Source organism: Phragmites australis, chromosome 11 (assembly GCF_958298935.1).
Source record: "Phragmites australis chromosome 11, lpPhrAust1.1, whole genome shotgun sequence".
In the NCBI taxonomy this organism is placed as follows: domain Eukaryota; kingdom Viridiplantae; phylum Streptophyta; class Magnoliopsida; order Poales; family Poaceae; genus Phragmites; species Phragmites australis.
Window position 1 is genome coordinate 333,672 of NC_084931.1, and position 22,220 is coordinate 355,891.

General features: G+C 42.7%; 2 protein-coding genes across 4 annotated transcripts; one reads left to right on the forward strand and one right to left on the reverse strand.

Moving 5' to 3' along the window:
* Nucleotides 1-377: 377 nt before the first annotated feature.
* On the forward strand, nt 378-21,574 carry LOC133884670 (ABC transporter D family member 1-like). Of its 3 annotated transcripts, XM_062324173.1 has the most exons (26): nt 378-521; nt 680-837; nt 942-1,230; nt 1,657-1,881; nt 2,748-2,945; nt 3,107-3,561; nt 4,339-4,477; nt 4,558-4,636; nt 12,101-12,339; nt 12,434-12,738; nt 12,824-12,929; nt 13,020-13,184; nt 13,500-13,599; nt 13,685-13,793; nt 14,812-14,902; nt 16,085-16,209; nt 16,308-16,457; nt 16,551-16,623; nt 18,915-19,095; nt 19,192-19,350; nt 19,757-19,903; nt 19,996-20,202; nt 20,362-20,516; nt 20,596-20,648; nt 20,737-20,815; nt 21,006-21,574. In XM_062324173.1, exons 2-26 carry the CDS (start codon nt 776-778, stop codon nt 21,090-21,092), a joined length of 3,978 nt encoding a protein of 1,325 aa, XP_062180157.1. In that variant the 5' UTR covers nt 378-521; nt 680-775; the 3' UTR covers nt 21,093-21,574. The 3 variants fall into 3 exon arrangements, with proteins under 3 accessions (XP_062180157.1, XP_062180158.1, XP_062180159.1); XM_062324174.1 differs by lacking the exon at nt 19,996-20,202; XM_062324175.1 differs by lacking the exons at nt 378-521; nt 680-837; nt 942-1,230; nt 1,657-1,881 and having other exon boundaries at nt 2,830-2,945; nt 3,453-3,561.
* LOC133884360 (ribonucleases P/MRP protein subunit POP1-like) lies at nt 8,145-10,464 on the reverse strand. The gene is made up of 4 exons (XM_062323736.1): nt 10,360-10,464; nt 10,143-10,312; nt 9,506-9,609; nt 8,145-8,233 (listed from the first exon to the last, which is right to left on the reverse strand). Exons 1-4 carry the CDS (start codon nt 10,462-10,464, stop codon nt 8,145-8,147), a joined length of 468 nt encoding a protein of 155 aa, XP_062179720.1.
* Nucleotides 21,575-22,220: the final 646 nt, after the last annotated feature.

Consider the following 22,220-nt stretch of genomic DNA (forward strand, 5'->3'; position numbering starts at 1 on the left):
CCCTTATAATTATGCATGTTTAAGAAAATGATCATTTTATTCCTTTCGATGGCAAAGAAAAAAAAATTGTTCATATTGATGCATTTTCATGGATGGTTTAATTTCTTGCATAACCCTGGCACGCAAAATGGGAGCTGAATGAGGGATTTTTCTCATATTCAACTCAATCGAACAGTTTCTTGCAAAATTTCATAGACACTCACACATGACAAAAGGAAAGTAGTAAAAAAAGAATACAGAAAATGTTGGGACGCTTGTACAAATTGCTGACGATAGTTTGTTCCGACTTCCGAGAAGGTTTGGGTTTGTCTGTCTTTCGGGTTGTCAGTCTGTTTCTGTCTCTCTCTGCAATCCTAGTCCTAGACTCCCAGTGTCCCTTTCTCTCTCTTTAGTTTCATCAACCGTTCCGTGCACTATTTACTCTCCCTCCGCTTCTCTGCTTCGCGGCATCTACTGCTGCTCTCCCTCCCTCGTCGCCGGCGGGCGATCTCCCCGATCGGCCCCCCTCCGCCGACATCGAGGTAACCATCGAACCCACCGGCTGCTCTCCCTTTCCGCCGCTGGTTTCACCGGTGCAGGATTCACCATATTCCGCCCCCGAATTCGCCCATTCCGCCTCTCCTCCTGCCTACTTGGCCTAAAAAATTCTTTCTTTTTTCTATGTCCGATTCGGATGCAGCGATGCTTCGCGGCGACGGGAGGGACGCCTTGATTCCGCGCTCGTCTACCTGTTGTCGTACGTAAGATCTCGGGGAGGCCATCTTGCGGCGGCGACATGCCGTCTCTGCAGCTGCTGCAGTTGACGGAGCATGGACGGGGGCTTCTGGCTTCAAGGAGGTCTGGTTTGGTTGACCGCAAAGTTTGCTTTCCCCCATCTATTCCTCCCAATTCCATTGTCAAATGCAGTTTTTGTTTTCTCACAATCTATTGCTTGGAATCAGGAGGACTCTTGCAGTTGTTTCCGGTGCGCTGCTTGCCGGTGGGGCTTTGGCGTATGCCCGGTCAAGCCAGAGCCAACGGAGAAGGCGTTCCGAACCGAATTATGGCAGCGACGCCAGTGCATTGGCCAGGAATGGGGAGGGGTTGAGTCAAAATGGTGTCGATGGTAGATTGGTTGGAACAAAGCAGACAAAAAATGGGCTCAAATCTTTGCATTTCCTAGCTGCTATCCTGCTGAAAAAGATTGGCCCGAATGGCACACGCTACCTTCTCGGCTTGATACTAACAGCGGTAAGTTCTTCCATTTTCTGTAAGTTGTGTACTTGTTTCAATTCTTTCTATTTTGAGGCTGTTCTGCAAGTGAATATCCCTTTGCTGCCACTCCTAGCATATAAAGGAAGCATAAGTCATTTAATCTGTACTATTCATCCTAGTTTCTTGACAGAGACATTTCAAGTGGATGAAGCAAGCTAAAATAGATCACTTTTTTTTAACGTAAAGGAACAATTAAAGCTAATGCAGTTTTCATTTGTTCCGTCTGTGAATGTTGAAATGTCTAAAATAATTTATGTAAGACGAAATTGCCATCACTGGGAACTAACTTTTGTTTTTACCATCGTTTATGGGATGTGATACTACCTTCTGGAGTTTAGACGGTATTCGAAGCTTTACTAATGATCTACAAACATTATTCTCAGCATCACATGTTTTTTGCAGGTGCTGCGTACTGCTGTGGGGCATAGATTAGCAGAAGTTCAAGGCTTTTTGTTTAAAGCAGCATTTCTTCGGCGCGTCCCAACATTTACACGCTTGATTATAGAAAATCTTATATTGTGCTTCCTCCAATCCACAGTATATCAGACCTCAAAATACTTAACAGGGTCTTTAAGTTTGCGCTTCAAGAAAATTTTGACAGATCTCGTCCATGCCAATTACTTTGAGGTACATCTGTTGATCAATTTGCCTCTACAATGGTTCCATTTTTGGTTCCTTCCTAATGCACACATTTCTCACTTGCATAGGTCCCCCCCCCCCCATGTTGTGAAGAGTATTATAAAGTTTGAATTCCAAGAAAGATTAATTTTCTAAGTTTCTATATATCAATGACCAAATACATAAACACTAGTGACTGGTGCAGCAAAGATTGCACATTACAAAATACTGTAGCTGTCTATATAATAGGAAAAAATAAATTCCCTAAAATATAGAGGATGGGGGACTATGTTTCATCATGTGTGCTAATCTCCTACAGTTTAATAAGATGAATTTCATTTCCGTGATAGGCAATTATAGTATTAGGTCGTATAGAAGCTAGGACGATTTTGGGGGAAAATCTGGAATCACTCTCTCTAGGCTGAGTACATACATATATCAAGACATATGCATGGGCCTCTTGGGCCTAGACCTTTTTACACTACAACTAATACACAGCCCAACAGGTTGGTTCATGACCAAATGTGCTTACTGTTTCTTCTAGCTCGCTTCAGCATGCTGTTTGGGAGGCTGAGAATTCTCCCTTTCCTTTTCTAGTGTCCTGATTTTTATTTAAATTATGTCAGTCTGTTGGGTATGGCATTATTTACGTTTTCCTGCAAAGTTGTGAAGATTTTATATTTGATGTTGGTCTTAGTAGTTGATTTCCTTTTCTTTTTTCTCCATGTATTATTATGAAAATGCAGTTGACTTAGCTGGTGCATATACTTTTAGTGCACAGGCTAGCGGCTGTTTTTGCCATTAATTTAATGCTTTGCCTTTTCAAATACAATCTTAACAAGATATCCACATGCTCTTGTTTGCTGTATGTCCAGAATATGGTTTACTACAAGATCTCACATGTGGATCATCGAATTTCAAATCCAGAGCAAAGGATTGCTAGTGATATCCCCAAGTTCTCTTCTGAACTAAGTGAACTTGTACAGGATGATCTGGCTGCAGTTGCAGAAGGATTAATATATACCTGGCGCCTTTGTTCTTATGCTAGTCCAAAATACGTATTCTGGATTATGGTAAATTTTTAATACAAAATTTTGATAGTGATGCTTCATTTACTAGTTTAGGATGCAATAATACCCTCTCAAATTTGTTTCCTTAGTGTTTTTGTAACGTATCACGACCGCCAGTTTCTTCCCCCCACTAGTAGATATTATTAATACGTAAATGCATTCAGGCGTATGTACTAGTCGCTGGTGGAGCAATTAGAAAATTCTCTCCTGCTTTTGGAAAGCTGAAATCCACAGAACAGCAACTAGAAGGAGACTATCGCCAGCTCCATTCACGATTAAGAACGCATGCTGAGAGTGTGGCATTTTATGGTGGCGAGAACAGAGAAGCATCTCATATTATGCAGCGGTTTGAGGCTCTTGTTGGGCACCTGAATCTTGTGCGTCATGAAAACTGGTGGTTTGGCATGATTCAAGATTTCTTTCTGAAGTATTTTGGTGCCACTGTAGCAGTTGTCCTTATTATTGAACCTTTCTTCTCCGGCAACCTTAGACCTGATTCATCTACCTTAGGAAGGGCTGAAATGCTGAGCAATCTTCGATATCACACAAGTGTGATCATATCACTGTTTCAATCCCTTGGGATCCTTTCCATCAGCTCAAGACGTTTAAATATTCTGAGGTACAGCTTCCATCAATTTTGCAAATTGTTAGCATTACCCAATCCGATTCGTTTCCGTTCTGTCATGGTAGGTGACACTTTGCTTGAAAAAGTTAGTGGACAGTGGTACATGCCATCCAATTAAAGTCTGATTTTGTTTTGTGTACTTGTACTTGACAACCTGACACTTCTTATTCTATTGTTTCTCACAATTGCAGACTGACAATAGCTTTGTTTAATGATACCATTTTAGAGCTATGATATGCCTATTTTCAGGAAGAAGGAAGAATCTCATTTTTGTTTTTGTTGTTTAATGGTTTAGTATCATTCCAATCTGAAGACGTAATATGTGGTTTTGTTGTAGTGCTTTGCTGGAATATAACTGGAAATTGTCAACTTCCTCTCCTGATGTTATTGCCAACCCGTGTTTTTGAAAATTTTAAATTTCAGAGTTCTTTTCAAAATTGTGCAACTTATGAAATTACTTTCTGTTTGATTTGACCTGTTGCTTACTGTTGTTAGGATCATTTTGTATACAAGAACTGACAGGGCCATTAAAATTTTGCACTAGTTTCTAGTGCACATTTATGATATTTTGAATGGGTTCCGTACTTTATTACAGCTATAGAATGTGGGCTTACATGCAACACACACAATAATTTTGAATTCTTTTGGGAAAACTTTGGTGGGGCCTGTGCCCCTTTCCTGGTGCATTTTCTGCTCATTTGCAGCCTTTGACTTTTGAACTTTGTATCATCATGATTGTGATGCCTTTGGATTTTCAATGTAATTTCACAGTGGCTATGCAGACCGGATTCGTGAGTTACTGGATGTTTCACGTGAGCTGTCTAGGGTTCGTGATAGATCGCTGAATCACAATTCGTCTCTTGGAAATTATATCAGTGAAGCAAACCATATAGAATTTTCTGGTGTTAAGGTAATATCATGCTGGTTGGAGTATCATATTCATTTTTATTTGTTATATATTTCCAAGTTTCTGATATTGATTGATTGCAGGTAGTCACACCTGCTGGGAATGTCTTGGTAGATGATTTAACACTTCGGGTAGAAACGGGTTCTAATCTTTTGATCACCGGTAATCTTCTTGTTTTTGTTAGAGATATATAATTAGTCTGTGTAATATCTCCGTGTTATAAGGGGTTTCCTGCATATTGCCCACCTGTAGATGTATATATATTGGCCTATGATCTCCATAGAATACAAATTGTTATTCCTAACATGGTATCAAAGCTAGTTTTTCTTTTGGTACATAGCAAATCGTCTTACCCGTCGGCCTGCCTCTCCCCACTGGTTTTTCTCTCTCCTCCTACACCGGTCGGATCCACTTCCTCCCACATCAATCGGTTCTGCCTCCAACGCCATCAGCTGGATCCGCCTCCACCGCTGTCGGATCCGTCTCCACCTCCTCTGTCGCCGTCGGATCCGCCCTCACCACCATCGGATTCTTATCCCCCTGGCCGGATCCGCCTTTGTCGTTGCTCCTTCGGTCGGTTCAGCCCGCCTCCGACATTGGCTCCGCCTGTGCCGCCGCCCTCCCCCGGCCGCGCCACGCTGTAACCGACTTGTGACTCTGAGAAAAAAAAAAAACAGGTACCATGTCTTCTTCATCGAGCACTGTTTTAATTCCTCGCCGCTCGGTGATTTTTTATGGTGTCAACTACCGTGATTTTACGCAGCATATTCACATGCGTGCGCTTCGTCTTTGCGGTGTTCTCTCTCGCGACATTCCTTGTTCGCCTTCCCTTGTTCTTTCAACGGAGCCTGTGAAGCCTTCCGCCGACAAAGCAGCTACTGAAGCCGTCACCGCTGCCTATAATAATGTTGTCTCCACATACCAGGATGCCCTGGAGCTATATCGAGATCAATTGTCTGATTATGCATAGTGGATGGATGATGCTCGCGCAGCGTCTATTCAGTTCTCTAAGATTGTTGAGTTTTTTACTGTCTTCTAGATGTGGACTCATCTTCGTCAAAACTATGAGCCTTCTGATGATGCTCTCTACCTGTCTTTTGTTCGCCAAGAGCAGTCTCTTCAGCAGGGTGATGCAACTGTTGACGTGTTATACGCTCAGATGCCAACAATATGGTGTCAGCTGGACTCTCTTTGCATTGCTGGTTGCCACTCCTATAAATGTTAATTTGACCTGCATGCTGAAAGGGATTTTCGTCACCTCTACGAGTTCCTGATTCGTCTTCTTTCAGAGTTTGAGCAGTGCCGTGCTCAGCTACTTGCACGTCATCCTCATGTTACACTTGTTGAAGCCCTTACTGAGATACATTCGGAGGAGACTCATCTGCGTGGCTCTAGACTGCTACCATTTCCCTCAGTGTTAGTTGCTCGTCCACCTGCTGCACCTACGTCTTCATATACACTGCCATCTTCGTCTATATCACTGCTTGCTAGTGCCACTCCTTCGCTTTCTGCGGCTTCCCCTGGTGGTGGTGGCCGCCGTTGCTGCACCTATTGCAGCAAGGGGGGGTCATGTTGAGGCGAACTACTACTAGAAGAAGAAGCATCTTTGACAACACTGGTGCTTCTATCTTGACTATCTCTTCAATTGACACTCAGCATGACATTGTGATACTGCTTCAACGCCTGGTTGCTACGTCTACCTCATCGCTGATAGGTTCTGCTTGCACTGCTACTCCCTTTTTTGGTACTAAGAGATCACCTTCTGTACAGTTAGGTATCTCATCTTGGATTCTTGACTCAGAGACATCTTTTCATATGACTTCTGATTCTTTTCCCCGGCAACTGGTGGCGCCCTCTCCTGTTGTGCCTTCTTCGGTGCCTCCCTCCCCCTTGCCCCCTACCTCACTAGATTATCCTCCCTCTGGCATTGTTGCGTCTTTTCCTTTCTACTACACTCGTTGTTCCCATAGTATCTCGCATCATGCCGTGCCACCTTCTGATGAGCTGTCTCCTTCTGGAGATTCAGCTCCTCTGTCATCTTCTCGCTATTCCCTTAGTGATCACCAGTTGATTCGGCCTCCTAATCGTTTTGGTTTTGCTGATGTTGTTCTTGCCGAGCCGTCTTCTTACCGTGATGATGTTGTTCATCAGGAATGTCAACATGCGATGGCAGAGGAGATGACTGCTCTTGAGTGCACTGGCACGTGGGATCTTGTCCTTCTTCCCCCACGTGTTCATCCCATCATGTGCAAGTGGGTCTATAAAGTTAAGATCCGCTCTGATGGTTCTCTTGTCGCTGTCACACCCGGTTTTAAGATCAAACCGATGTAAACTATATGTATGCTAGGATCAAGTAACATACACGTAGTGACGTCATAAGTGAGTAGCAGACACAATATCTATTATTACAACGTTACTTTATTACATCAATGACCCAAGGGTCTAAAAGAAGGTTGCAAAGTAGCGGAAATAAACTTAACACGACGCCCAACTCCACAGGCAATCGACCGAAAAGTCGTCTGCCTAGAACTCAGCTCCATATTCTGGGAAGTTCTCGTAGTCTTCGCCTTCTGAGCAGCAACAGGATTATGGGAGAGAGCAAGCGTGAGTATATGGAATACTCAACAAGTGTAGGAAAAATATGACATGTGGGCCAAAAGTCAAGATAGGCTTAACTCAAGGGTTTGTTTGCATAAATGTCATTTTAGTAATAAAACAGTTATAAAAGCAATCTATTTTCTATGTGAATGATTCTTTAAGACCTGAGCCAAGGTTCCGACCACTTTGCCCCCCAACCGAGGTTCCAACCACCTCTAAACAAAGCTAATTTGAATCATATTTTCCACCACTATGATCCACCAGATCCAACTCAAAGCCAATCCGAGAACCACCCGACTAATCATGTGAGGAGTCCATGCAGCTCATGACTGTGAGCACAACTGATATAACAGTTTCACTCTGCAGAGGTCGTATACTTTACCCACAAGACATGTCCTCCTTCTTGCCGTGTCAATCAAACACTTACACACTTCCGAGATGTGCGGCCAAGATTTCATTACAAAGCATTTCCAACGCCTCTCTCAACACGTGTCGACCCGTTGAGATTTCACCGCCGTACATAAGTGGACTACACCCTCCACCCCAGAAGCCCCCTCTTGCGCCTTACGGTTTCAGGAAGGAAGTACACCCTTCCATTCCTGTACCACCAAATGACCTTTACAATGCTGAGAGGATAGCGAATTACTTGGCTAGATCCGTCCCATACCAGGCTTGTGGTTGTACTGTTTTCATAGGTGGTCGCTCCATAAACCAGTCCTTAATATGGTCTGGGTAAGACCGTCATCAACCCAACAACAGGGTAATAACCAATTATCTGAAAGCCAACAATTCTGTCTGGATTATATCCACAGGCCAACCAACATGCCAACTTGCTCAGACCCTACTTTCCAAGTTAAAACACTTTTATCAAAGTTCATCATTATTAACCAAAACATTTTTCCTATGCTACCCATGAGTAAGCACAACTAAGCATTTTCTACCCAGAACATGACAACCAGACTACAGCTACAAGGAAGGTTATGAAAAACTAGTAAACCCTGACAACGAGATATCATGTTTGACGAGCATGCAATTTGTAAAAAAAAATTACAAAAAAATAGGTGCAAAATGTTCAAGAACACTTGCCTTCTTCGTTGAGTTGCTCGGAATCCCCGAAGTCTTGATCCTGGATGTTCTCGAACGCCTCCGGGACAAACTCCTCTACAAGCGAGCAAACAAGCGCCATTAAGAACAAATACTAAACAAAGCAAACACACAAAACAAACACTACAACAAGCTAGAGCACGATTTTAGGAAGATTTGGGCACAAGAACCGCCCAAATCGGAGCAACGATGTGAAAACTACGGCTAAACGAATTTCTAAGCGACTAAAAACTATTTTTCTGGAACTAAACCTAATTTTTAAAAGGCCTAAAACATTTATTTAAATTTTTTAGAATTATTTTATAGCATAAAACTGATTAAAACAATTTTATGAAATTTATTTGCATTTTTCTGGAAATAAAACTAATTTTTATATGCATCAAAACAAATTAAAAGCGTTTATTTTATCAAAGAATACATTTTTAAACATTATCAAAATTAATATATATTTTTGAAACTATTTTCCAAAACAAAAACATTTATTCTAACCTTAAAACTATTTTTCCAGAAATAAAACAGAATTAAGAACCTATTAAAAACATATTAAAACATTTATATAAACAATTTTCTATTTTTTGGAATTTTTCTAATAAAGAAAAACCTAATTTCGGAATATTCGAATTATCATGAATTATTTTTCTGAAGGAAAATCGAGTTTACTGCACAATCGCTGACGTCATCACTGATCGTGCTGCTGACTTGGTTCGGAAGTGCTGATCGGACTCGCCACATAGGACAAAGACGCCTGCGTGGCCACACACGTGGCACACTGACTAGGCCGAAGGCTAATTAAATCACGCGCATCGATCTGAGAACGAACGGCTGATAGCCAACTACCGCGTAGGGGTAACTAGTAGATTACACCGATACCGACACGCGTATCGGACACGGCACGTATCGGACACCGCGGTGCGGCATTCTCCCAAAATGACCAATACCGCGGTGCGGCTATGTACTTTAATAATTATTTTATATATATATGTAAAATTTAAGTTGCAAAGTTGAAAAATGTACTTATAGCTGTAAGATCATCCTTGCCTCTTCAATTCTACATATCAACAAGTAGCACGATCACTTCAGTGAATAACTTCAGGCTTCAGCAAGTAGCATGATCACTTCAATCCATTCGATGAATAACTGAATAATTGGCGTTGACAATGGCATTCACCTGGCCAAACAAGTAGCATCATCACTTGATCATATCAGCACGTTTGCTAGCACCCATGTAAGATTGTTGAATCATCAGAAGATGATAATCACTAATAAATACTAACAGGGGATGGAAAAAAAAACACAAGACAACAAAGGAAAAAGGAAAGAAACTTCTACCTGTGGGCTGTGGACCATCTAGCTGAATTGGAACCAGGTAGCTCGCATCATGGACAACGGTAGCATTCTTCAGCCGCTTGAGGATACTCCTTGAACCCCTCCCTCTCTACGATGAATTTTAAGTGTGTTACTCATTTGAATTCGCATCTATGATCAATCCTAATGCGTAGAAACTTCAGTTACACCACCAACCTCCAGTATCACATTATAGTCCACAGAATGATGAAACTAATTAGCAAGGATTTCCAGTTAGTCTAGCTTGTTCTATGATCAATCCTAATGAGCTAGCAGATGTGTAAACAACACAAACTAATTAGCCTATGTGTAAACAACTAAGGAGTGAAGCCAATTTTTCTCCATGAAACACTAGAATAGCAACACAATCTTTGCATTTGTCAATTATAACTACAGATGAGCTAGCAGTCTGGGATTTTTGCTATAAGGCAATACTATTTCAGAATAGAAAGTAGAAACTCACGCAAAGATCCAAATTGAAAACCAAGGCGTATTGTAATCATAAGCATTTCTTTTCTGCATGAATGGCACTACAAATTTAGCCAGCAAACAACTAAAAAAAACTATTTTTCAGCTTGTAGTTGTAGCGCACGGCAACCTCCCAATTAGCACTTTTGCTCACCTCCCCTGGGCACCGACGGGCAGGACGAAGCCGCACCGCCTCTCCATGGAGAACCTCTTGGCGTGCCACAGGTGCGTGCGCAACCGCCGCGCGCCGTCGCCGTCAACCGAGAACCCCTTCGCGGGGTTGCCCGCGAGCTCCCGCCGCCGCCTCACCCTCCTCGACTGTTTCTGCACCGAGGTACTCCTCTCCTCCACCCGCCCACCCTCGCAGGTACCGGCGGCGTCTCTGCTCCGCCGTCGGTGCTTGGAGGGGAGGTGTCATGTGGTGCGGCGAGGCGAGGAGCGGGGGCTTTCGTTGAGGCGGGCGGATACGGCTGCATGAGGAGCGTGTGTCTGATGCGGTCTGGCAGTGACTCTAGGGTTGGGAGGACCCGTGAGTTAGGCCAAGCCGAGTCGACACTGCATCCCGCACGTGTCGGCGAGGTGTCCGAAATTCCAAAAAATTATTTTAATTCTGAAAATACTCGATACTTCGGCGATACGTATCGATGCCATATCGGCGTCGTGTACGTATCGGACACGACACGCGGTGCGGGTGCAGCAGTTTTCTGCCGCGTCGGTGTTTTCGAGGTAACCACCATCTAATCTATGCCGCAAATCTAAGATCGAATGGTGGGAGGGTGGGACTACCTCGGCTCCGACTCAGGAAGGCGTCGGTTGTGGCTCGGGACGGCGGAGGATGGCCGGAGAAGGGCAACGATGGCACTACGATGCTCGGGAGTCGACAGAGAACGGCGAAGCGTGACCGGAAGGCGACGGCGAACTCGTTTGACGGGTAGCAGCACATCGGGGAAGACCGGAGAGGCTCGGTGACGGCGAGCTTCCACGGCGGACGTTCGGCGACGATGGAAGCTCAGTGTGGTGGCTGGAACTCGATAGCGAACGGTCGTGGAGGACGAGATGCGGGGAGGCTTGGAGAGGCCCGACGATGACGGCGGGATGCGGTGAAGCTTCGGTGACGACGCAGGAGCTCACAGGTGGAGAAAACTCGATGAGCTTTGAGGGCTTGGACGCGGTGAGTGCAAAGAAGCTTGGCCGAAGGTTTGATTCGGGTTTTATAGCGGGAGGAGGGCGAATTGAATCGACTGGCAGGGTCTTAATGCGGCGGCGAGAAATGTGGCTCGGTTTCCTTTTCTTCCGTCGATTTCCTTCGCCAATTTGATGCAATGTTGCAGTTAGAGGCTAGGAGATTCCATGGGCGTCTTCAATCGGCATTGAAACGGCTTGCATGTGCGTGGGATCAACGGAAATCAAAAGGGTGGGTGATGCAGCTCACAGCAAAGGAAGGAGGAGAATCGGGGAGAGGAGAGAGATGACCAGTAGGACCCACATGACAGAGGGAGGAAGAAACGGGCGTGACAGTCGCCTATGGTTTTCAGCAGGAGCATGATCGTGACTACGATGAGACTTTTGCACCTGTGGCACACATGATCGCAGTTCACACTCTTCTTGTTGTGGCCTCTGTGCGTTAGTGGTCTATCTTTTAGCTTGATGTCAAGAATACCTTTTTTAATGGTGAGCTGCGAGAGGAGGTATACATGCACCAACCACCAAGGTATACTATTACCGAGGGCATGCTTTGTCATCTCCGCCGCTCTTTTTATAACCTTAAGCAAGCTCCTCATGCCTGGTTTGAGCACTTTCTTTCTGTGATGATTGTTGCTAGTTTTTCTGCTAGTGCTCGTGATCCTACGCTTTTTGTCCCCACTTTGTCTCATGGTAGGACTCTTCTCTTGCATGTTGATGATATGATCATTACAGGGGATGATTATGAGTATATTGCCTTATGAAGGCTCGTCTCAATGCGCAATTTCTTATGTAGGATTGTTTTGAAATTTTCTGCATATGTTCTTGGATATCTTATATTCTTATTTTGTATGTCTCATTGTGATCTCAGACTCCCAGTTATGAAAAGCTTAAGTTCCATTATGCTTATACAGTTTACTCTTATTCCAGGTCCCAATGGTAGCGGAAAAAGCTCCCTTTTCCGGGTCCTTGGGGGTCTGTGGCCACTGGTATCTGGCCACATTGTTAAACCTGGTGTTGGTTCAGATCTGAATAAGGAGATCTTTTACGTCCCACAAAGACCATACACAGCTGTTGGAACGCTTCGTGAACAGCTAATCTATCCTCTTACAGCAGATCAGGAGATCGAACCACTTAGCTATTATGGCATGGTGGACCTTCTAAAGAATGTAATACTATTTGTGTTGATATTTACATTGATATCATGGCTTCTTGAGCTATAACTTACATGAACGTCCTTGACTAACCATGCTCCTTTCACAGGTTGATCTGGAATACTTGCTCGAACGCTATCCTCTTGATAAGGAAGTTAACTGGGGTGACGAGCTGTCCCTTGGTGAGCAACAAAGATTGGGAATGGCTAGGTTATTCTACCATAAGCCAAAGTTTGCCATCCTTGATGAGTGCACTAGTGCTGTAACAACTGATATGGAGGAACGTTTTTGCAAAAAGGTTCGAGCTATGGGCACATCCTGCATAACAATATCTCATCGCCCAGCTTTAGTTGCATTTCATGATATTGTTTTGTCCTTGGATGGTGAAGGAGGTTGGCATGTTCAGCACAGAAGGTTGAAACCCCTCAAACCATGTGTTGAATGTTTGTTCTTCCAAAATTAATTCACTAGAAATTCAGTAACACTTCTAATTTTGTAGGGATGACTCATCCTTTTCTACTGAAGAGTCTGACTTTTCATCATCAGAAACTGAACGTAAATCTGATGCATTCGCTGTTCAAAGGGCTTTTATGAGCAGGGCAAAGGTATATGATTATGGTCTTCTGGATTTCTGTTCCATCATTTTTTACAGCTCATCGTACCCATGTTGCTATATCATTTGTTTTCCGTACCAGAGCAATGCTTCATTGAGGTCCAAGGAACATTCATACTCCACAGAGGTTATAGCAACTTCCCCCAAGGTGGAAATAGAACATACAATACGGACATCTCGGATTCCACATCTACGATGTTACCCAAGACCTCTGCCTCCCAGAGTGGCTGCAATGCTCAAAATACTAGTATGCTGTTCCCTTTTGTGCCCCACAAATCCTCTTTAGATTTCTGTTCCTCTATAATCCATATTCAGCCATTGCTTGAGAATTCAGATACCTTTACTTGTTGGTACCGGGTTGCTCCTCTGTATGAACAAAAATATCTGTAGTTGTTAGAATAATATTCGAGTATACTAATGCAATATAAACTCAGGATTTATTAGGAAAAAATGGTTCTACACATATATCTGGCCAAGCATCTGAAACTATCTAAAGGAACCTTATCTCTGATGTTAATACACTCTGAAATTCTAATGCTATTCCCATTTGCTTGCTCTCCAGGTTCCTAAACTACTTGATAAACAAGGCGGGCAGTTGCTTTCTGTTGCTGTACTTGTTTTCTCTCGTACATGGATCTCAGATCGTATTGCTTCGTTGAACGGTTCTCCTTTTTTTTCTCTTCAATATCTTCTATTGTTAGAAGAGCTGCAAGTGAATTTCTCATATGATATATCCTATTTTGTCAGGGACAACTGTGAAGTTTGTCTTGGAACAGGATAAAGCTGCTTTTATTCGTTTGATTGGCGTCAGTATTCTGCAAAGTGCTGCAAATTCTTTTGTGGCTCCATCTCTTAGGTAATCCTTGGTTAACTCCATTCAAGAGATTTACAACTAGGTAATTGTTAGTTGTTACACGTGGAGACCATAGGCTTGGTGTAGCATTAATAGTGAACAAGGGGCATCAGCAGTGCACATAGCCGTAAGCGCCAAGAGCCACAACCTGCAAGGGCGGCCAAACAGCAAGACAGCAGCACCTTCAATAGCAATAGATGGGGGCAGCAAGTTGTTACTTGTTTGAATGCTTATCTTCTTAATATAAGGAAGTTGCATTAGTTGGCATACTCCCTCCAGTCACAAAAAGCGTCGTTTTGGGTTACGTGCAGTCAACATTTTCAAACTTTGGCTACAAATTACTCTATGTATTGAGTTTGAATATTTGAAAATGATACGTGTAGATTTGTCTCGAAAAGTAGTTTCATAATAGTATAAGTTTGCTATATTCTACAAACATATTACAACAAAATGTAGTAGTCAAAGATGTGTTTTTGGGACCATGTTGATGTCCAAAACAACACTTATTTGTGATTGGAGTCTGGAAGGAGTATATCAGGATTGGGTATCAATTGCATGCACATCTTGTTAATTGATTGCATGCATATCAGGTGATTAGTTTACATATTACTGGGAGTCCTATGCCTATATATCAAAGAAGTTCTCTAGTCTCAACCGGCCTCAGAGCCTTGGCTGACAGCATGGAGAAGTGCTTCTGGCCAGCCAGCCAAGGGTGGGCGTGCTACCTTTGGGTCCTTTGACCCTACCCAACCATGCACATAACAATGACCATAAACAAACATCGCACATTTCAGTTTTAGTGAAGTACATGCAACTTTCTAATCGCTGACTTGTCTAATATACTATCAAGAATTTTTTCCTCAAAAAGGAATATATTATCATCAAAGTTTCTCTAGTGGGAGTATTTAATGTAGAGTTTGAAATGCATTTTTTGGGGCATGCAAGTTTAAGCTTGTGGGGGATTCATGGCTTCTTCTGTGCGTATTTGATTTCATGATCTTAATAACCTGTATCTTTACAGGACCCTTACTGCAAAACTTGCCCTTGGATGGCGGATTCGCATGACCAATCATTTGCTTCAATATTATTTGAAAAAAAATGCATTCTACAAGGTAGGAGTATATCCTCAAGCAACAACACTTACGAGTCTCATCTTACAGTCTGAAGAATGCTTTAATTTACTTCGCTGGTTGATTAACTGCATGCTGTTGCTTCTCAATATTCTGCTTATGCTATCAAAGGACTCTGTAGGTGGTGTCGTGCTGTTCCGATACTCATTTGAACGCATCATTTATGTATCCAGACAGTCTTGTACTAGTGGATAGTTAGAGACTATTTTCTCAGTATGAAATGCTGGAGTTGTTGCCTTGTTGGACACTTATGCATGTTTGGACTATTGGCCTGCCCTTGCTTATTTGGGCAATCCAACCTACTTGAGTAATGGTACGGCTCAAGGAGTCAGTTGTTTGAATTATGGGCTTTTTGATGGCAAGGTAACCTAATGCTTGGACCTTTGCCTAAACCTTGCCCTGTATTAATGAATATGCATTTAAGCCGGCTAAAGTGCACTTGAAAATACTCCCAATGAAGAAACTGTAACTTCTCAAAAATGCTTTAGTAGTTTGTAATAAGGGTGTTCCACTCTGCATGATGGAACAAGGTGCTGGTGACTCCAGGGAGCACAACTGCTCTGGAAGGTATCTCTGGAAGCATAAAAGTTTACAGTCAGATGCAAGCAGCAGCAATAACTCTTCTTTTACTAATGCATTGTTGTGCGTGTGCGTGTGTGTGGTTGGGGGGATTGGAATCTATAAAGACACCAAGCAAGGGAATAGGTTCGACCTGGGACTTGGCCTCATGTCGTTTTCTATTGATTATAATGCATTTAGTGTTGGTACCTTTATGTGAAGATGAAGAAGCTAAGTACACACCATGCTGTCTTGTGGCATCATTAGTTGCTGAAGGTGACAGTGTTTTAGGAGTTGAGATGGACAGGGAGATTTAACAAGCCTTGAGAAAATTCTCTAGGAGCAAGGATAACCTTTTTGTTGTTGCCCACTTACATTTGTACAGTTTATAATAGGCATAAAGTGTGTTGCCCATCATACTAGATCATGTTCATGAGGTTTGGACAGAGTTTTAGTCAAATGATAGTTCAGTGCCTTTTCTAAATATATGTTGCCTTGCATTCTCTTGTTGTGCTGGGACCTGAATTTAGGAATACGATTGCATGTTGCAACAGAGGTAATACTGCAGCTTTGACCGAAGCTAAGTGAGCCTAGCATGTTTTTCAGGTATTCAACATGTCAGGTAAAAGTATTGATGCAGACCAAAGATTGACACTCGATGTAGACAAGTTGACCACTGACCTTGCTGGCTTAGTTACTGGAATGGTAAAACCACTAGTTGACATTATTTGGTGAGTTATCCTTAGTATCTACTGCTAACCATCTACTTGGTCTATTTTTTGGTTAGCACCCTGGAATGCATTGTAATAATGCCAGTCAAATTCACCAGGTTTACATGGAGAATGAAGCTCTTGTCTGGACGAAGAGGAGTTGCTATACTGTATGCTTACATGCTACTGGGTTTGGGCTTTCTGAGAGCTGTATCCCCTGACTTTGGTCGTCTCTCTGGCCAAGAACAGGAACTTGAAGGAACATTCAGGTAAATACCGTATACTTTGTTGCGTCTTGGCAGAGTTGACTTTCTTGTTGTTTAAAGAATCTCGAAGTGTTAACCTGGTGAACTTTACACAAGGTTCATGCACTCGAGATTGCGGACACATGCTGAATCAATTGCTTTCTTTGGTGGTGGTTCAAGAGAAAAAGCTGTGAGTTCCTTTACACTAAATGGATAATACTCAAAGTTCATTTAATGGAATTTGTTAATACTGTCTGTTCATTAATTTTCACGCTCATTCGTTTTAATCTCAATTGTAAAGTATAATGATTGGTGAAGACTGGGTTATTGAACGGTTCCTTCATATTTTTGACTTAAGACTTCCGCTCAATATGAAACTACATTATCTTTGATCTCTAAATAATGGGTTTCTTGCGATCACATCATCCTGCTTTCTTTTTTGTTTTTTTATGAGACCACCCTAGGAGGAACTAGATGATTTTTGTATTAAGAAGAAAATAGGCACCCAAATTCAAGTTGAAGATTAGTTGAACCTGTTAGGAATAGCAACTTGTATTCTCAAGAGGCACTAGGTTAGTATATATACACATATACAGGTGACAATACGCACAGATCAAAAGGGGCAAGCGGCGCAGAGGAGCCGACGCACGGATCTAGTGCGGATCAATGCAGCCGCCCACGCGGAGAAGCGCAGAGCTAAACGGCGGGCCGAATTGCGAGGGAGCGCAACCGATGCTTACGTTCACGGGGGGACAACCAGGGGCGGATCCAGAAAAAACTGAAAGGGTGTGCCTGTTCCAACACGACATACCACGTATCATTTTTTTAGTCCATTAAGTTCACAACTAATGTCTAATGATTAACTCTGCATGAACACCAATACACCATCAAGAATTTTCTACTCATTGTCTGATTCACACCTTCCATTTGGCTCAGTTTAATTGACAAGCAATCAAGTACTGATCACTCACCTCTGGCGACTATCGGAGTGGCGGGCATGCTTCTTGCCGGAGGCAACAAAGTGACGGCGCAATGCGGTCACGTGGTCTGGGCATCTGAGCGAGGGCCAAGGGCGCTCAAGGCGACGACAGCTTCAACACTCCCCGACTGCTGGGCCGACGGTCGACGGGACGACCAAACAAGTGGGCAGCGGGGCTACTGCCTGCAACTTGCAGTAGCGTAACCATCCTTGCCCCTGGCTCGTGGGCACCGGGTGGGCGGGCACGAGGGCTAGCCGATGAGGGGCGCGGAGGTGCGAAGCGGGAGTGCGGCAGTGCCAGCTGCCGGGCCCGGGTTGAATATGGAAGAGTGGAAGGTGCGCGTGCGCCACGCCGCCTTGTGCCGTCAGGGAGAAGGCCAAGGGCAACCACTAGGCGCGAGCGAGCAGGTTGTTGTGCAGTTAGGGCATGCGCCGTCGTGGGCTTGGGCCTTGGGAGATGAGCTGAACCACTTTGCGCCAGGCTAGGATCCTTTAGTTTCTAAAATTTTTGGATGTGCCCAGGCCCACCCGTGGACCATACCAGGTGCACCCCTGGCGACGTTGAAACAGATCTCGACGAGAGAGAGCCAGCAGAGAGAGAGAACTGACGAGATGAGATCGGGAAGGGTGGGTGGGCTAGATGGGACGAGTTGTTGCGTCCCTAGGGAAAACCTAGCTCTGATACCATGTTAAAAATAGCAACTTGTATTTCCTAGAGACCTTAGGCTATATATAAAAATGTACATGTGACAATATGCAGAGAACCCCTTATAGTCTGGGGATATTACACAGAATAATATATATATATATATATCTAACAGAACCTAGATGGTGAGGTTGTTCAGCCATACCACCCACCAACTGAGCTAGGCTTAATTCCTACATCATCATGTTTAACTTATCCTTACTATAGATAATGGCCGATAGTTGCGTACTGCTTGAATTGAGTTTACTCTATATTTTTCAAATGACAGATAGTTGAGTACTGCTTGAATTGAGTTTACTCTATATTATTCAATCCTGCCTGCTGTAGTTTGCTTTCCATAGCCTTTTGACACCTTTCTAGCAGAGGTTTGCCACAATGTGTTATTCTCAAGAGTGGCTTCTAGCTGGCTGATTCAATTTTTTTCTTAAATGGGTTATAATTGGAGATAAACGAGATTAAACGCTGATTTTATTCCAGACTGATGAGGTTTCTATATACACACACTGCAATACTGCATTACATGAGATTGAGATGGGCTAGAGAAGAGATGGGATAATACAATGTGGACCCTAATCCTGACATAAGCTCGCTCTAGCTCTGTGTGTGTGTCTATATAGCACTCTAAGTGAAGACCATTCAACAAATTATCCCTTTGTCATTTGTTTGTAGGATTGTTTTTTTCCCCTGCCTCATCAACTGTCTTTGCTGATTCTAATGTGCAAGTTATGTTAACAAATTAGTTTTTTTATTGTTTTGAATAGCCTTTCTGCTTACGATTTTTCTTCCCATATATCAGATGGTTGACGCTAAATTCATGAAGTTACTTAACCACTCAAAGATTCTGTTGAGAAAACAGTGGCTTTATGGTATTGTTGATGATTTTGTGACAAAGCAACTTCCTAACAATGTGACATGGGGTCTGAGTCTGTTATATGCTCTGGAGCACAAGGGAGACAGAGCTTTGACCTCAACTCAAGGTTACTAATTAGCAAAATGTATTCCATGGCCCAAACTAATTTGTTTTTCCATTTTTAACTTCCTAAAATGTGTATTTCCTTTGGTTTGTGCAACAGGAGAGCTGGCACATGCTCTACGGTTCCTGGCATCAGTGGTGTCACAAAGCTTCATAGCCTTTGGTGACATTCTCGAGTTACATAAGAAATTCCTCGAACTCTCTGGTGGGATTAACCGGATCTTTGAGCTTGAAGAATTTTTGCGTGCAGCTCAAAGGAGTAAGTTTCACATGTCATGATAGAGCTTTGGCACTTCCCAGGAGTTCGCCACATGAAATAGAATACAGCATTTTCAATATGGCACTGATTACCTTTTCATCATGCGAAGTTTAATAGTAATGCTACATAGCAGTATGCTGAAAATGATGCAGAGTTATTAAGGTTTTGTTAATAGTTGCATGTTTGCATTAATGTCAAGGGTTGGCAGCAAATTATAATTTATAAGAGCTGTATGTTTCAACCACACTGAAAAGTAGAAAGTTTTGATAGTTGGGTTGAGTTGCAGTTTTTTGTTCATAATGTTCTCAGTCAGCTGATGATATGATCATTAGTTTAGTTTTTTCTGATCTGTATATTCAGTTCTTCACACTAGTTAAACATGCCTTTGAAACTGTTGTTTCCCTAGATACTGTGGTGTCCTCCAATGCCATAAGTGCGGCTTCAGAAGAAATTATTTCATTTCGTGAAGTGGACATTGTTACACCATCACAGAAGCTATTGGCTAGCAAGCTGTCATGCAATGTGGTACAAGGGAAAGGCCTTCTGATGACTGGTATGTAGTCTTCCTGCTGGCGACCTTTATTTATCTTTTGCTCAGCAGTGAACTTATGTTAAGGTGTTTCATTTTACCTTGGTTTTCTGAAGGTCCCAACGGTAGTGGAAAGAGTTCTATTTTTAGAGTGCTCAGAGATTTGTGGCCAACCTTCTCTGGGAGGGTTACCAAGCCCCTTGAAGGGATGTTTCATGTTCCTCAGCATCCATATACCAGCCTAGGTACTCTGCGGGATCAGATCATATACCCGCTCTCAAGGGAGGAAGCGGAGATAAAAATTCTTTCATTACACAAAACTGGTATGCGCCACTTACTTTTTGAAATTTCTGCCTATTGAATTATTAAGAACTGTGTATTTAAACTTTGTATTATGACTATCTAGGAGGATACTTGTGAAGAGGAAGTATTAAATTACTTTGTTGCTTGTCCTGGTAACTAGAAACTCAATGCTGATGTAGGTAACAAGTCTAGTGCTTCTGTTCTGCTGGATGATCATCTGAAGACAATTCTAGAGAATGTTCGGTTGGTCTATCTTCTAGAAAGAGAAGGGTGGGATTCTACTCCGAACTGGGAAGATGTTTTATCATTAGGAGAACAACAGAGGCTTGGGATGGTCCGTGTTAACTGGGAAACATTTTTTTTTGTTCCTTTCGCATTGTTTGAGTTAACTGAGTGTAACTGTTTTGTTTCAGGCCCGTTTATTTTTCCAACATCCTAAATTCGGTATCCTTGACGAGTGCACCAAGTGTGTTTTGCCACAATACTCTTTGTGTCCACTTTCTTTTCGTCTCTGATCAATTACTGTGGGTCCTAAAATGTATAATTCATTGCAGTGCTACGAGTGTCGATGTTGAAGAGCATTTGTACAGGCTAGCAACTAACATGGGCATAACTGTGATCACTTCCTCACAAGTAAGTGTCCTCATAATCCCTGCGATAACATTAATTTCTGATGCAAGCAGTCTCCTTCTCGGTGCATTCTTCTTTTTTTTCAAAGAAAGAAACATTGAGCTGTTCTTTGTTGTCAATCTACCATCTAACATTCACACGTTGCTATTAGAAATAAATTTACAGTGTTGCTGAAACTTTTCCCTGTTTACAGAGGCCGGCTCTGATACCCTTCCATTCCCTTGAGTTGAAGCTCATCGATGGTGAAGGAAACTGGGAGCTGTGTGCTATCCACCAGTGATTGATGCCACCTTTTAGGATTTCATGGCATAAAACTCTCCATCTGCTGCACGTACAAAATAAAGCAGCTATTACATTGCGTATGGAAAATAAACGCTGCCTGCCTCACTGTTCTTGAAAGATTTGTTACTGTCAGGAACTTGCGTGGAACAGAAGAATAAAAGGGGAGAGAATTTGTTAGTTTTACAGGTGTTTGAATTTGGAGCTGTAGACTGCAGTCCCATCCAATAGCTAGTAGGATAGCAGAGAGCATACTTGTAGAACCTATTGATTGATTACATTACGAAGTGCGTAGTGTATATATATTACATTTACAGGCAAGGGAAGGGAATAATGTAATGTGGCTGCTGCCGTGCCGTGCATCAGATCTGCTTGAAATCGAACGGCTGGCTGCATGTAGAGTAGAGATCTCTTGGATGTAAATGACAAAATAATCTCTTGTTCAGATGAAATGATCATTTGTTAAAGTGCCCTGTTAATTTTCGTTTTGGTGTCCATGCCTACTTGGCTTTTTTTTTTCTTTTTGAGAGGAAGGAAGGCCTTTATATATATTATCTAGCTAGATTATGCATGCGCTTCTTCTACATTATTTTCCCTAGCATCTTTCATGACGATTTCGACTTGTCGCGGATTTCCTTCATCAGAACCATGCTTGTATTGGCCTCTAGATTACTATCAATCACCTCTGCTTGCAATCACCACCGACTGGATAAGTCAATATGGCATGGTGAACCTAGCCACAAGGACCCAAATCCAAATCCAAATGTGAAGGATAGATGAAGGTGTATTCATCAAGGAAATATGGCCCGCATGGAAAGCCATCCATCCTTAATTTGGAGCATGGATATTGTTGACTGATGATAAAAGCCAGCCGCAGCTAACATGTAAATCAGCACACAAGGTTTCTACTGAAATAATTTCAGGCAACGACCTATATATTATATGGCTGTCCCTGTCCAGATAAGATCCACTTGCATTCTGGGTTAACTAGTTTGTCAGTTGTAGACAAACTCCATTCATGTTGCAAAACCTTACAAAATGAGATGCGCTGCAAAAGAGGCTGAGAATAAAAAAGACTGAACTTTTCACTTTCGGTACAACTCATTGCAAAAAAAGAAAATAAAGTTAA

Coding starts and splice junctions, on each gene's coding strand:
- LOC133884670 (XM_062324173.1), top strand. CDS start 776: ATGCCGTCTCTGCAGCTGCTGCAGTTGACGGAGCATGGACGGGGGCTT. Junction 1,231..1,656: donor TCGGCTTGATACTAACAGCG/GTAAGTTCTTCC, acceptor TGTTTTTTGCAG/GTGCTGCGTACTGCTGTGGG. Junction 16,624..18,914: donor GTGGTTCAAGAGAAAAAGCT/GTGAGTTCCTTT, acceptor CCCATATATCAG/ATGGTTGACGCTAAATTCAT.
- LOC133884360 (XM_062323736.1), bottom strand. CDS start 10,464: ATGCAGCCGTATCCGCCCGCCTCAACGAAAGCCCCCGCTCCTCGCCTC. Junction 10,313..10,359: donor GCGGAGCAGAGACGCCGCCG/GTACCTGCGAGG, acceptor ACCTCGGTGCAG/AAACAGTCGAGGAGGGTGAG. Junction 9,610..10,142: donor CCCGTCGGTGCCCAGGGGAG/GTGAGCAAAAGT, acceptor TTCATCGTAGAG/AGGGAGGGGTTCAAGGAGTA.